This window comes from Schistocerca serialis, chromosome 8 (genome assembly GCF_023864345.2).
Source record: "Schistocerca serialis cubense isolate TAMUIC-IGC-003099 chromosome 8, iqSchSeri2.2, whole genome shotgun sequence".
Taxonomy (NCBI): Eukaryota; Metazoa; Arthropoda; class Insecta; order Orthoptera; family Acrididae; genus Schistocerca; species Schistocerca serialis.
In genome coordinates, this window is record NC_064645.1 from 576940072 (window position 1) to 576956828 (window position 16757).

Here is a 16757-nt window from a genome sequence, read left to right on the forward strand (position 1 = left end):
GGACAAAGCTGCTGGTTGTGAGCTTCATTGAAATCCATTAGCAAGGCTGTGTTTTCTACCTTCTTGGCCAGTCTCCGAAACGATTGAATTATGATATCACATCCCAGATGTTCTAAGCAAAGAAGGGAAGGCAGAAATGTGGAAGGAGTATATAGAGCGTTTATACAAGGGCGATGTACTTGAAGACAATATTATGGAAATGGAAGAGGATGTAGATGAAGATGTAATGGGAGATAAGATACTGCGTGAAGAGTTTGACAGAGCACTGAAAGACCCGAGTCGAAACAAGGCCCCGGAGTAGACAACATTCCATTAGAACTACTGATGGCCTTGGGAGAGCCAGTCCTGACAAAACTCTACCATCTGGTGAGCAAGATGTATGAGACAGGTGAAGTACCCTCAGACTTCAAGAAGAATATAATAATTCCAATTCCAAAGAAAGCAGGTGTTGACAGATGTGAAAATTACCGAACTATCAGTTTAATAAGTCACAGCTGCAAAATACTAATGCGAATTCTTTACAGACGAATGGAAAAACTGGTAGAAGTGGACCTCGGGGAAGATCAGTTTGGATTCCGTAGAAATGTTGGAACACGTGAGGCAATACTGACCTTATGACTTATCTTAGAAGAAAGATTAAGAAAAGGCAAACCTACGTTTCTAGCATTTGTAGACTTAGAGAAAGCTTTTGACAACGTTAACTGGAATACTCTCTTTCAAATTCTGAAGTTGACAGGGGTAAAATACAGGCAGCGAAAGGCTATTTACAATTTGTACAGAAACCAGATGGCAGTTATAAGAGTCGAGGGGCATGAAAGGGAAGCAGTGGTTGGGAAAGGAGTGAGACAGGGTTGTAGTCTCTCCCCGATGTTATTCAATCAGTATATTGAGCAAGCAGTAAAGGAAACAAAAGAAAAATTCAGAGTAGGTATTAAAATTCATGGAGAAGAAGTAAAAACTTTGAGGTTCGCCGATGACATTGTAATTCTGTCAGAGACAGCAAAGGACTTGGAAGAGCAGTTGAATGGAATGGAGAGTGTCTTGAAAGGAGGATATAAGATGAACATCAACAAAAGCAAAAACGAGGATAATGGAATGTAGTCAAATTAAATCGGGTGATGCTGAGGGGATTAGATTAGGAAATGAGACACTTAAAGTAGTAAAGGAGTTTTGCTATTTAGGGAGTAAAATAACTGATGATGGTCGAAGTAGAGAGGATATAAAATGTAGACTGGCAATGGCAAGGAAATCGTTTCTGAAGAAGAGAAATTTGTTAACATCGAGTATAGATTTAAGTGTCAGGAAGGCGTTTCTGAAAGTATTTGTATGGAGTGTAGCCATGTATGGAAGTGAAACATAGACGATAACCAGTTTGGACAAGAAGAGAATAGAAGCTTTCGAAATGTGGTGCTACAGAAGAATGCTGAAGATAAGGTGGGTAGGTCACGTCACTAATGAGGAGGTATTGAATAGGATTGGGGAGAAGAGAAGTTTGTGGCACAACTTGACTAGAAGAAGGGATCGGTTGGTAGGACATGTTTTGAGGCATCAAGGGATCACAAATTTAGCATTGGAGGGCAGCGTGGAGGGTAAAAATCGTAGAGGGAGACCAAGAGATGAATACACTAAGCAGATTCAGAAGGATGTAGGTTGCAGTAGGTACTGGGAGATGATGAAGCTTGCACAGGATAGAGTAGCATGGAGAGCTGCATCAAACCAGTCTCAGGACTGAAGACCACAACAACAACATCCTAGATGACAGGCATTGTTTATCCCAATATGTGGTACAATGTGCACATTGCTACATGCTGTTCCCTCAATGCTTGTTGCAACAGGCTCTTCAACATACTGAATGAATGTGCATGTTTGATCTAATGGGCACCCAACAGAGAGGTCATCAGTGCCCTTACATTTATGAAAATAAACGAATGTGGAGATGAACTAAAAGTGTTGTGTATAAATGCACTCGAAATGACCACACAGTCACTCTGCATCACATGTACTAAAATCAATTATGAGGGAAGAGACTTAATCAAGAAATTAAAACACAAAGAAAATAAAACACAAAAGAACTAGAAGAAAAGCACAAGGAAATGTGACTGGCTGACCACTAACAAAAAACTAGGATTAGCCAGCCACCCTTCGACACGTTAAGATCATCTCCCTAAAATCTTGTTAAAAACGTTGGACAATTAACATAACTTTAAAACCCTAACCACATTCATTTAATCATTACATAAAAACAAAGATGAGGTGACTTACCGAACAAAAGCGCTGGCAGGTCGATAGATACACAAACAAACACAAACATACACACAAAATTCAAGCTTTCGCAACTAACTGTTGCCTCATCAGGAAAGAGGGAAGGAGAGGGGAAGACGAAAGGAAGTGGGTTTTAAGGGAGAGGGTAAGGAGTCATTCCAATCCCGGGAGCGGAAAGACTTACCTTAGGGGGAAAAAAGGACAGGTATACACTAGCACACACGCACATATCCATCCACACATACAGACACAAGCAGACATATTTAAAGACAAAGAGTTTGGGCAGAGATGTCAGAAAGTGCTGGCAGGTCGATTGACGCACAAACAAACACAAACATCCGCTCCCGGGATTGGAATGACTCCTTACCCTCTCCCTTAAAACCCACATCCTTTCGTCTTCCCCTCTCCTTCCCTCTTTCCTGATGAGGCAACAGTTTGTTGCGAAAGCTTGAATTTTGTGTGTATGTTTGTGTTTGTTTGTGTATCTATCGACCTGCCAGCGCTTTTGTTCGGTAAGTCACCTCATCTTTGTTTTTATACATAATTTTTCCCATGTGGAATGTTTCCTTCCATTATATTAATCATTACATAAAATAGACAGCAGATCCGCTGGCAAATCTGCCGAAGTCTGCTGTTCGGCATATAAAATGCGGTCCAATAAAATGTGGCACACTGATCTGTATGCCACAAGCACCACACATTGGAGGGTCCTCTCACCAGGTAAGAATCCACGTGTCACGGGGCTGTGGTCTATGTGAAGATGAGTAAGAAGGACTGGGTCCCACCGACGTGGCTGGAAGGAAGTACTCCATGGTTGAGTTGTGCGCTTGATGACATGGAGCTTGTTATCAGTTACTGCCAGCCACTCATCTTCCCATTGACACATGACCTTGTACTTCAACAGCAAGGCGATAGCATGCAGGGGGATAGCACACCGAAATACCAGAGGATCATGACACGCCTTCTTGGCTGCTCGATCCACCCTTTCATTCCCCGGAATTCCAATGTGCCCAGGTACCCAGCAGAAAGACATCTCCTTCCCAGTCACTGTAGTTGTAGGAGGGCATCCTGGATATTCTGGGTTGCTGTATATGCTGGGTACAAACACTGAAGAGAGTAAAGGGGGCTCAGAGAATCTGAGCATATGAGAAATCTAACACCGAGAGAACATCTCATCTGCTCCAGTTCTGCGTCGAAGATGGTAAATTCTGGAGGCAGTCTGACCTCAAGGACATGATCTGGGAAAACGACAGAGCAACCAACAGAGGCCCCCTGCTTAGACCCATCCATAAAAATAACTGCAAGGTCGTGGTAATCAGATAAAATGTCACAGAATATTGCATTAAAAATGGAAGTAGGTGTGCTATCTCTCCTGTACCGCACCAAATCTAAAATCACTCTGGGTCTCTCCAGTAACAAGGGAGGCCGAAGGTTAAAACCCTGGATTTGGGGTCGTATTGGCTCCACACCGAGTAAATCCAGCACAAGCTGCACGCAGATCCCAAATGGCATCGTGGCTCATGGACGGTTGGAAAGAAGGCGTTGCAGAGGTGGATGTGCAACAATACGGTGTGCAGAAGTTTGAGCTGCAAGGAACTTACACGCCTGACACACCATGAGGAGATGGCACCAGGTGTAAGTGGCGGTTCCTCCGCCTCAACACAGATGCTAGGTATGGGACTGGTCTGATAAGCACATGTGGCCAGCCATATCCCCTCATGATGGACAGCGTCAATGATATGCAAGTAAGAGGGCCTCACTGAGCCACACCCCGTGCAAACGTAATCCCTCGTGAACAGAGATGCATCCTGTCCGCTCCCCAAGACCTGTGGCTGCAGCACTTGATGATGATCAGTGCCTTCAGGGTTCTGGCTATCAGATCTCACAGGTGTGGTAACCACGACAACTGGGAGTAGAAAATGAGGCCCAGAAACCACACTATGTAGGATGGTGTCCCCCATATTTAAGGCAGGCAAATTAGAAAGACAATGAGAATGATTAAAATGAACACACGCACACTTATTTGCAGAAAACTGAAGACCCGTCTTTTTGGTCCACTCTCTAACTGCTGCACTTTAAGTTGCAACTGACGGCTCGCCGTTGCAACACTGGAGGAGGAACAGAAAACATCAAAATCATCTACAAATAAGGAGCACTGTGCAGGGCTCTTTGCCATAGATGTGATACTGTTGATGGCTATGGCAAAGAGGGTAGCACTTAAAACACTACACTGAGGAACACCATCCTCCTACTCAAATCAAGCAGACAGTGTGTTACCAACTTGGGTCCTAAAAAACCGCTGAGACAGGAAAGACTGTGTGAAGATGGGGAGGTGGCCACGAAAGCCTGACTGATTCAGTTGTGTGAGAGTACAGTGTCTCCAAGTAGTATAATATGCCTTATTATATTGAAGAACATGCCGACACAGTGATGTTTGCGGAGGAAAGCCTGCTGAATAGCTGCTTCTAGGAGAGTCAGATTGTTGACAGTGGACCGAAATCTTAGGAATCCACACGGACAGCAGCTAAAGAGTCGCCTGGTCTCTGAAAACCAGATGAGACTGTGGTTAACCATTTGTTCCAGGGTCTTTCCTACACAGCTTGTTATGTCAATACTCCAATATCTATTGGGACATGTACAGTCCTTTCCTGGTTTGAAGAGAGGGATCAGAATGGCCTCCCTCCATGAGTTGGGGAAGTTGCCTGCCTGCCATATTAGGTTAAAAAATTTGAGGATGATTTCCTTTAATGTCGCTGGAAAATGTCTAAGCCTGCAGTACTGGATTTGGTTGTGCCTGGGTGCAGTGTCACGAATCTCAGTCAGTGCCGATTTGAGCTCCTACATGGAGAAAGGGGAATTGTACGCCTCAGAACTGTTGGACCTGAAGTCCAACTTTTCCCTATCTACAATCGCACGATAGCGAAGAAACACTGGATCCTGGCCTGCATTGGCACTAGTTTGTGCAAAATGTTCGACCAGTGTCTGAGCAATGTCTGTGGGTGTTGTCTGGAGGCACCCCTGTTTCAGCACTGCTGCTATCGGTAAACAGCTGCGTTTACCGGAAATCCTCTGGATGGCTCCCCATACTTTTTTAGAAGAAGCAGAACAATTGATGGAGTCCAGGAATGCTTGCCATGATCTTTTCTTACTTTCCCTAATGACGTGTCGAGTCTTGGCCCTCGTGACTCGAAAGGCTCTACGGTTATCTGCTGTCGGTCGGCATTTAAAATGTCTAAGGGACGCACTACTTTCCCAGATCACGGAAAGGCACTCATCTGTCCACCAAGGTACCAGTCGCCTCCTAAAATGATCTGAGGACTGTGGGATGGAGAGGTAAGAGGCACGATGGATCACTCGTGTGATGTGGTCCACCCATCCTTGGACGCTGTCGCAGTGTTCGAACACAGCCAGCTGGCTGAAACACGTCTAGTTGGCCCCACTGACCATCCATTTTAGGGGCTTATTTCAGGTGGTGAGCCATTTAATAGGTGAAGGTGGATTGGGAAGTGGTCACTGAAATGAAGGTTGTCAATGACCTACCATTGAACAGAGTCAGCGAGGGCGGGAGAACAGAAAGAGAGTTCGATGGCTGAGAATGACCCAGAAGCAGTAGAGAAATGTGCGAGTACCCATGTTCAGTACACACAGCTCGTGAGACATCATGAGGCCTCCAAAACCCGACCCCTAGGGCAAGTATTGGTCGAGCCCCAAAGGACATGATGGGCATTAAAGTCTCCCAGGAGGAGGAATGATCGCGAGAGTTGTGTGATAAGATCTGTTGGAGCCTCAGAGTCCAGTGCATCTTGTGGAGGTAAATACAGTAAGCAAACAGTGATCCTTTGACATACATGAATTTGAACTGCAACTGCTTGCAGGTCAGTAGCCAAGGGGTGCGCATTAGTGACAAAAACTGCAACCTTCTTTGGCCCTTCCCCCGAAAGGTCATCCTTGCGATATAGTGTGTATCCCTGTAGTACAGGGACACGTGCATCTTTAAAATGTGTTTTCTTGTAAACAAAAGCATAAGGGACGTGCCTGTGCTAGGAGTTTCTGTTCCTCCACATGAGCCCTGAACCCATTCATGTTCCACTGTAGCATGGAAGCCATGTCATCAGTGTTGTTTTAGTTTACCCCTATTTTTGCACTGAGGAGGTGAAGCACTTTAAGAGTGAGGGGGAGTGGTGGGGCTGCCTGGATAAAAGGCATGTAACTCCATGACATCCTCCTCAACAGTAGTCACACAGGAAAGAACGACGTCTGACAATGTGTGGGGCAGCTTTTGACCTGAATGTTGTGCCTTTCCCTGCACCCTGTCCCTTTGAGGATGGGGAGGGGGGGGGGTGAAGGGGACACTGAGAGGCATACTTCTTTTCTTGTACCTTCTGGATGCTCACTGCGGAACTGTTGTTGGTCTTTCCTGGTGCACCTGCCTGAATTGCTTTGTCCTTACTCTTTTTCCCTTGTCATGTACACGTGCAGGTACAGGTACAGGTGCTTGTGGGGGATACAGGCACACTAGGCATCGTCTGTGTCTAAGCGTCCACCTTGGGAATAGGTTTTTGCATGTGGAAGAATGTAAGGTGGCAAACATAGGGGGTTTCAGCACCTTATATTGTTTTTGGCTTCAGCACAGGGGATCCACTTGGTCACTTTCAGTCCTGTATTTTGCATTCTTCCGCAAAAACAGGGCAGTCTAGACTCCAGACTGGATGGTTCCCAGAGCAGCTGATGCAGATCGCCAGAAACGGGCAGTCAGTCCCAGTGTCATGAGCGGCTTTTCTGAAATTATTGCAGATCGCTTCACCTCCACAATTCACGGTTGTATGGCCAAAATGCTGTCATTTATAGCATCACATAGGGTTTGGAATGTAAGGCCGAACATTGAGTCGAAGGAACGCTGCCATAAGATGTTCAGGTAGTGTCGGAGAACTGAATGTGAGAATGGAAGTGGCAGTCTTTTCAGTTGCTCAATTATTCCTGTGCGTTCGTTGCTCCACATCGACTACTACCTGGGATGCCCATTCTTGCTTCAATTCTGCTATGTCCATGTCCATGGTATCTTGGCATGTGACAACGCCCTTACTGGAGTTGAAAGAGATTTGCATCTCAACAATGATATCATCATCACCCAGTTTCTGCAATTTCTTAAGAAGGTCTACCTGCTTTGACCTGTTTTATAGATTTTAATGTTCCAGCAAGGCCTTCCAAACCCTTAGTGATAAAAAGGGGGACACATTTTCAAATGACCCCTCCTTCCTCTTTATCACCTGGAACACATTGTTATTCATGACTCCATGAGCCCTGTTACTGCAGTCGAAAATATTCTTATTGTCGGGAGGACTAGCCCCTTTCATTTTTTTGGATGAATGGGTGTGAATACTCCCAGGCAGCGCACCCTTGCCACTGTGAGGAGGAGAAGATGATTTCGAGGGTTCCATCTCGGTCCCAGGAGCAGCGAGGGAAATAAGGGTCCTCTCACACAGAGCCCCGTGTGCCTGAGTAAGCCTTATACAACTGAGATGCGGCAGGTACACAGAGTCTGGCCGCTAACGACTGTTCCACCTCAACAGCCATGTATCTCTCAGCGTGCTGCACACATTGAGATTGAGAGGTTTTTTTTACATAGGTGTGTCCCGTCCTTGCAATCTGGGCGGTCAAGTCAAGATCCCCATTCACTGAGACACACAAAGTTCCACCGCCGTGCCACACGATGGTTGCTGAAGCATGCCCAGAGCTTATGACGAAGGGGATTGGTGGTGCTTACCAGTCACCAGCTCAGGAACCCCAGGGTCAGCAAGTCCATACCCAGCAAATCAAACTGAATGATGACCCCTGGGCATACATACTGAATGTACAGCTTGTTCCTTCCCTTCACTGCCATTTCCTTGAGAGACTGCATATATCTGAACTACCAAAGATTAATTTACCACTACCCTTTTGCATTTGCCTCCCCTTGACACAGGACTCAGCATTTTCCCCAAAAGGTGAAGTGAGTATCACTTGTTCAGTTTTGGTTTCAGTGGAAGACAGGACCTTGAACTTGTTGGTTACAGAGGGTGGGCATAGCACTCCGAGTTCTCCCTGGTTCCTATCTCCCCTTCACAGAACACCTAGACCTACCATTTGCACACCACTCACAGTCAAGACAACAAGCAGTGATAGATCATGTATTTTCTGCAGGAGGACAGTATCCACAGGAGAGGGTATTACTTGCAATACCTCTCAAACTCTTGGGTGCCCACTTAACACACTCATTCGCAGCAGCTTCCAATTGCTTGATAGCAGTTACAGCGATTCCCAGCTGCTTATAAACAGCAACTAGCTTATCTTATGTTCAAGAACAGCATACATAGCAAGGTTGCATGGTGTCAGGTGCAATATTTTACAGAATAGTAAAAAGTAACTTTAAACTAAGGTTGCTGATTATCTTTTGATTTATGGGTCTGATGAGCTACAAATATTACCAGCAGTCTTTTAGAGCTGAAGTGAGTAACAGCCAGAGCAAGATACATATTATGACAACAGAAAGAACTTGGTACATAATTTACTGCTGGATACAATACACACTCCTACTAAAACAGAAAACTAATTTGACACAGTATGTTAGTTATCTGTGGTAGCTGTAAATCACAAACGCCAATTTACTGCAAAATGTGTTATGCACAGCATCCACAACTTACGAAAATTCTTGAAAATATATGTTTGCAAGCACCCATAAATTCTCAAACATATACCTTATACACACACACACACACACACACACACACACACACACACACACAAGGTGTTTATAAATGAATATCGAGGTTTTAACACTTTATAATATTAATTACATTAAACTTACAGATATAAATTACATGTCAAATGAAAGAGCAACTCAAACAGTTTTACCAAGAACCTTATAAATGTTCAATGTGAGCACCGTTTGTCACACAGCACACATCAAGTCTATAGCTGAGTTCTTCGCAAACGACAATGACAGAGCTTGCTTTGCATGGCCTCCATGTTCACCCGATCTAACGCCATGCAATTTTTTCCTTTGGGGCTTCATCGAGGATTGTGTGTATATGCATCCGCTACCAGCAGACATCCCTGAATTAAGAAACCAGATTGAAGCAGCTGTTGCTACAATCACTGAAGACACACTTATCAACGTTTAGGAAGAACTCAGCTACAGACGTGATGTGTGCCATGTTATAAATGGTGCTCACACTGCACATTTATTAGGTTCTTGGTAAAACTGTTTGAGTTGCTCTTTCATTTGACATATCATTTATAACTTTAAGTTTATATCTAAAAACAAAGATGTCTGCTTGTGTCTGTATATGTGTGGATGGATATGTATGTGTGTGCGAGTGTATACCCGTCCTTTTTTCCCCCTAAGGTAAGTCTTTCTGCTCCCGGGATTGGAATGACTCCTTACCCTCTCCCTTAAAACCCACATCCTTTCGTCTTTCCCTCTCCTTCCCTCTTTCCTGATGAGGCAACAGTTTGTTGCGAAAGCTTGAATTTTGTGTGTATGTTTGTGTTTGTTTGTGTGTCTGTCGACCTGCCAGCACTTTCATTTGGTAAGTCACATCATCTTTGTTTTTAGATATATTTTTCCTACGTGGAATGTTTCCCTCTATTATAACCATAACTTTAAGTTTAATATAATAAATATTATAAAGCATTAAAACCCTGATATTCATTTATAAACACCCTGTACAATGAAATTAAGGAATGGTTGGTTTTGAGGAGTATACCATGGCCAAAAGCTTCTTCAAAGTATAAATTAAGGTTACAATTGACAATACAGCAAACGTTATTCATGGTACTCACAAATATTCGAAAAAACACAATATATCACGATATACAAAAATACTGACACAATTAAGATTATGTGAAGAGGACACAAACAGTAGAATGTTAGAATCCAGAATTTCAAACTGGACTTATCTGCCACATGCAGTCTAACGTACAGAAAAAAATGAAAGTTTGCTTATATATGTAAATAAATGCATAGACTGCATGGATTTTTTGCTTAGATGAATTTGAGACATCTCCTTCACTGGCAAGCCAGAGATGAACACTGATCAATCAGTTTATCGCACTCAAAAATGCAGAAACTGTGTTGCAACAACAAAGCTCACCTTCTGCATGCCGCAGCTAACAATGCAATCTTGTCAACGCTGGTTATGAGGGATATCCACTCTAGAGCCGGCAATCAGTTCAATATGATGGCAAATACAGCACTTTAAAAGTACAAAATAACCACGCTAAACAACTAATCATTGGGTTTCACCATATTCACTGTTACTCTAGAAAACATACACACATCTATGTTGAGTACTGTAATTTGGTGATATCCATAAAGTGAGTTTGCAAATATTATCAACAAAGGAATTAATATGGCAGTTTTTGGAATGGGAAATGCAACAGCACCTCAACGAAATTGAGCAATTATAAATTAGGAGCTACATTAGTACCTATTAAGCAGTATTGCATATTTCATTATTTCCAGTCCATGAGCGACATTAAGCAACTGTTAATTTGACATTATACTTTCAAAATAGGAAGCAAGGGTAATTCACAATGGATAGGGCATGTGCTAGAATACTACTAGCACATTAACAATGTTATTTGCATTTTTCTCAATGCACAGGGACGATTTTATTGGCCAAAAGACCCCATCTAGGGTCATTCAGCTGCCTGACAACACTTCAGCGACTTGTTCATTGATGAAGATGAGAAGAAATAATTAGACCAAAACAAAAACGAATCTCCAAGTGAAGAAAATCTCCAACCTGGCCGGAAATAGAACCCAAGACCCTGTGATCCAGAGGCAGTGACACTAACCATGGTCTGTGATGCTACTTTATTCTGATGTATCAATGTAACACAAATGGAATGAACAAGTTTCAGTGTCACAAATAAGGTAAAATAGTTGCAGGACATCTCAATTTATATTCAGCCAATGTGTTAGGCTGCCTGTACACTATTCATCCAAACAATGCAGAATGCTTTTACTTGTGATTATTGTTAATTAACATTTGTGGATCGACATCCTTTCAAGAATTAAACAGTAAACTGTAATATATGTGCCACTTATCATGAAGTATGCTAAGAATTAAATCATCTTAAAAATGATGTGCACTGTGACAGTTAGCTCACTGATGCATCAAATACTGCTCAACCAGCACAAATATGCATTTTTTATTTTTAATGGAGCAGTCCTTGTGCCATAAAAACATGAAGATGCACATATGCACATTATTTACAACAATACTAACAACATGCTTCCCATTTGATCAAAAGATACTTGGGAAAATGCAAAGACTTCAATAGTGAAAGCGTCCTACGCCATCTGTGTATTATGAATCAGAATCCAGAGATTCATTTCACACCAAATGTCTATAATGATACCCTGGGTTCTACTGAGGGCATAAATTTGATAATCACTAATGAAGAGCTGCTATAAATGAGAATGAGTGTGCTACATCAATCTGCAAATGACTTTCATTCATGATTTGCAATGACAAACACAGTTTTATGTCAACGAATTGGGTACATTTGTTCAAATAAGTCTTATGAAATTGATTCCAGAACAATGTGTGCTTATGACCAAACTATGTACACAATCATAAACCAAAGCAGTGGACTGTACTTCCTAAATGTGGCCAGAGGCACAGGCAAAACTTTTCTCATTTATTTTGGCAATCATATGGACATGCAAAAATATTACACTGGAATTTCAGCAGTTCTTATGGATGGTGGCCGAACAGCACATTCAGTCACAGAAATTGTCGTTGAATATGCAAATCAGTGACATACCAACATGCAATATCAACAAAAAATCTGGAATGGGTAAAGTACAACAATCATGTCAACTCACTGTACAGAACAAATGCACTTGGGGCACAACAAAGTATTTGATGCACTTAATCACATAATGAAAGATTTGAGAGGTAGTGAAAAGCTTTTCTGTGGTGCACTCATTTTATTACTTGGTGATTTCTGACAAACTCTACCAATTACCAATTATGTTGCATTTAATCTCTACTAATGTTCGGTACAAGCCTCAAATTACCAGTTTTACAGCAACATGTACAGAAACCAGCTTTGAAGACCAATATGCTTTACAACAATATAAGGTGTCCACTGAAAGTCTTTCACAACAATCACATGATATTGGGGATGGAAAAATGGCAATTGATGAATCCACACAATGTATCACATTACCAACAAACTTCTGTAAAATCAGAGAAAGCACTCCAAAATATCACACACATTTACAAAAATGATCAATGGCCCAGTGCATTTGCTGTATAAGCAGCCAAAAAGCAGCAAGTTCAATGCAATGAATTTCAGCATTCAAAATGAAATATGAAACAAAGCAACAACATATCACCCCATTGGTACTGTAAAGAATCAAGATGAAGTTGTCAGATATTCAACTGAATTCTTGGATTCACCTGACTTGCCAGCTAAGATGCTGCACATTTCAACATTGAAAATTAGCATGCATATCACTCTTCTCTGAAACATAAATGCACCTCATGAAAAGGGTGATGGACAATGCCACTGGAGTTATAATTTTAAGTGGAAAATTTACAGGAGAAGATGTACCACTGTCACACATCCCAATGATTCTGACATACAAGCTATCTGAACTCTTAACATTTGCAGTTCCCGGTGCAACTTGCATTTACTATGATCATCAACAAAGTACAAGTGTGACGACTAAATTTGGCAAATCCATGCTCCTCACATCATCAGCTGTATGTGGACTGCTCAAGTGTTGGAAAATCTTCTGATTTATTTGTGTACACACCAGATCGAAAAACAAAACAATATTATGTATCCAAAAGCACTTCAATAAACTGAATTTGAATCCAAACACTTTCTTTCTTTGAATGGCATTGCAACATATGCCAGGTACCCACCAGTATCCAATGTTTCTACATTTTAACTTGAGGCATCACCATCTGAGTGGCTCACAGTTCATATCATATAAAGATAGAAAAAAATGGATTTCTAATGTATTTTGTGAATGCAGATTTTCAGGAAGGGTACATCTGAAGGTCAGTTTGTATGGCCAAACATAATGCACATGCTCTCCTGGATTTCTGTATATAAATGTGGGCCACTCACATTTCATGCCTTCAGGATAAAGGCACTCCAGCCCATCAACACTGTTTACAAACAAGCAATATAACAATACAGTTAAGTCATCTAATTGTTCGTTTAGCTCTGTGGACATTACCAACAACATTCAAACCAAAAGCAAAATAGTGAGGCAATTTCTAGTTTCCTTTCTTCCGAAAGTGCTATTTCAAAAAGGTATGCAGGAGAGTTCTGTTGAGCTTGGAAAGTAGGAGATAGTTCCAGCAGAAGAGAAACTAAGAGAGTGGCTTGTGAGTCATGTGCCAATAGCTCAGACAATAAGAGTGTTGCCACAAAGGCAAGGTTCTGGGTTTGAGTCCATGTGCAGCATGCCATTTAAATATGCCAGAAATTTTATTTCTCCAAAATGTGTCTATGTTGGTCTCAAAACGAGAAAAGCATCTTGGAAAGTCCACCATTCAGAAAAAAAAGAACAACATAGTTCTGTAGTGAACAATTTATAAACAGTTTGCATTTAAATGGACAATACAAAATAACTACACTTTTATGTAATGCAGACGACCTTAAAATATAAATTCAAACTGTCAAAATTAACAAACTTTTATGTGATATTCAAAACGAACTTCTCATGCGATTCTAGGAGTGTCATATTCTTCTCCATTCTAATATTAGGTAGCGTTCCCAGTGTCAACAGAATCTACTACGATCTGCAAATGTTTACATCATGAATACTTATTCCAGATATAACTAAGTTTTGTAAGAAAACATTACCCATGAAATTCATACAGGAAAATAAGCAATGCACAGCTGACACAAAATACTTCCACAAGTAAGCGTCTATGTTCTCTATGTTAATTAACTCTTGCTTAGCTTGACTTCTATGTTCCTTCTTACAACAATAGTTTATTCATGTTTGTTGTAAGTGAATTTCCTGACTGTACAGTTTAAATAAATATGGTACACAGTCACATTTTTTACTGTACATAATAAGTTCTTGGCCTAGGCTGAAGACCGTTTTTGTAGAGCAGTATACAAATGAAGTTACTTTCATTATTATGTAATTATTTCAACATTATATCTTTACTAAACCATATATGAAAGGTGACTGACATATACTATAAACTTACATATTGAAGTTGTAGTGACCAGGAAAATTGGTATGGAGAACAAACTTCTTTACTTTTTGAGTCTTAGCATCAAATAAAATGTCCTGAAATGGTAAATTACAAGTAAATGTAATGGCAGATGATCTTACAAAATATGACTAGCATACGTTTCACAATACTTGGGCACTTACTATCCCCAAGGTGAAATAATTGTAGAAGAAATCTGAACGTCTGGCAGAAATGCGGCGGTGTGCATTTGGACTGTGTATCTTCATTTTATCCTCAGACTTATAAAAAACTCGTGATGGTGCACCAATAGCCGTGGCAACGTCTTGGCATGTATCACCAAACATTACTTCTCTGCTAAGATTCTGCTTCCTTGGTTCAAGCATACGAGATGAACCTACAAAGCATTTAAACAAAATTAATTAAATAGTTACTAACATTTTATGGCAATAATAAATAATAATGAAAGTTCAGTATACTGATTAGATTTATAGATAATTATTAAAGTAAGATAATCATGTTCGGTGGCAGGAGGAACAAGACTTCTGGTCAGGTGAATACAGGGTTCTAAATACAAAATCAAAAAGGGGTAATACAGGAGTAGGTTTAAGAATGAATAAAAAAAATAGGAATGCAGGTAAGCTACTACAAACAGCATGGTGAACACATTATTGTAGCCAAGATAGACACAACATCCACACCTTCCACAGTACTACAAGTTTATATGCCAACTAGCTCCACAGATGACGAAGAGATTGAAGAAATGTACAATAAGAGACAAGGAATTATTCAGATACTGAAGGGAGACAAAAATTTAATAGTCACGGGGGTCTAGAACTTGATAGTAGGAAAAGGAAGAGAAGGAAAAGTAGTGGGTGAATGTGGAATGGGGATAAGGAATGAAAGAGGAAGCTGCCTGGTAGAATTATGCACAGAGCATAACTTAATCATAGCTAACACTTGGTTTAAGAATCATGAAAGAAAGTTACATACATGGAAGAGGGATAGAGACACTGGAAGGTCTCAGATAGATTATATAATGGTAAGACGGAGATTTAGGAACGAGGTTTTAAATTGTAAGACATTTCCAGGGGCAGATGCGGACTCTGACCACAATCTGTTGGTTATGAGATGTGCATTAAAACTGAAGAGCCTACAAAAAGGTGGGAATTTAAGGAGTTGGGAGCTGGATAAACTGAAAGAACCAGGGGTTGTAGATAGTTTCAGAGAGAGCATTAGGGAACAATTAACAAATATGGGGGAATGAAAAACAGTAGAAGAAGAATGCGTAGCTTTGAGAGATGAAATAGTGAAGGAGCAGAGAATCAGGCAGGTAAAAAGATGAAGGCTAATAGTGATCCTTGGGTAACAGAAGAGATACTGAATTTAACTGATGAAAGGAGAAAATATAAAATTGTAGTATATGAAACAGGCAAAAAGGAGTACAAATGCCTCAAAAATGAGATAGAGAGTGCAAAATGGCTAAGAGAGGATGTCAAGAGGACAAATGTAAGGATGTAGAGGCATATATCACTAGGGGTAAGGTACATGCTGCCTACAAGAAAATTAAAGAGACCTTTGGAGAAAAGAGAACCACTTGTATGAATATGAAGAGCTCAGATGGAAAACCAGTTCTACGCAAAGAAGGGAAAACAGAAAGCTAGAATGAATATATAGAGGGTTTATACAAGAGTAATGTACTTGAGGGCAATATTATGGAAATGGAAGAGGACATAGATGAAGATGAAATGGGAGATATGATATTGCGTGAAGAGTTTGACAGAGCACTGAAAGACCTAAGACAAAACAAGGCCCTGGGAGTAGACAACATTCTGTTACAGTTATTGACAGCATTAGGAGAGCCAGCCATGACAAAACTCTTCCATCTGGTGAGCAAGATGTATAAGACAGGCGAAATACCTTCACACTTCAAGAAGAATATAATAATTCCAATCCCAAAGAAAGCAAGTGTTGATAAGTGTGAAAATTACTGAACTATCAGTTTAATTAGTCACGGCTGCAAAATACTAATTCTTTACAGACAAATTGAAAAACTGGTAGAAGCCGACCTCGGGGAAGATCAGTTTGGATTCCGAAGAAATGTTGGAACACGTGACGCAAAACTGACCCTACGACTTATCTTAGACGATAGATTACAGAAAGGAAAATATACATTTCTAGCATTTGTAAATTTAGACAAGGCTTTTGACAATGTTCACTGGAATACTCTCTTTCAAATTCTGAAGGTGGCAAGCGTCAAGTACAGGGAGCGAAAGG

The 16757-nt window shown here is 41.0% G+C and overlaps 1 protein-coding gene across 1 annotated transcript in view; it reads right to left on the bottom strand.

Annotated features, from left to right (window-relative positions):
* LOC126416209 (PHAF1 protein CG7083) overlaps positions 1 to 16757 on the bottom strand; it is a 140289-nt gene that overhangs the window by 50664 nt on the left and 72868 nt on the right. Inside the window, exons 7-8 of the mRNA XM_050083800.1 lie at positions 14666 to 14877; positions 14496 to 14578 (exon numbers count right to left, since the gene is read on the bottom strand). Coding sequence (XP_049939757.1) covers positions 14496 to 14578; positions 14666 to 14877 — 295 coding nt within the window. The remainder of the gene's footprint in view (positions 1 to 14495; positions 14579 to 14665; positions 14878 to 16757) is intronic.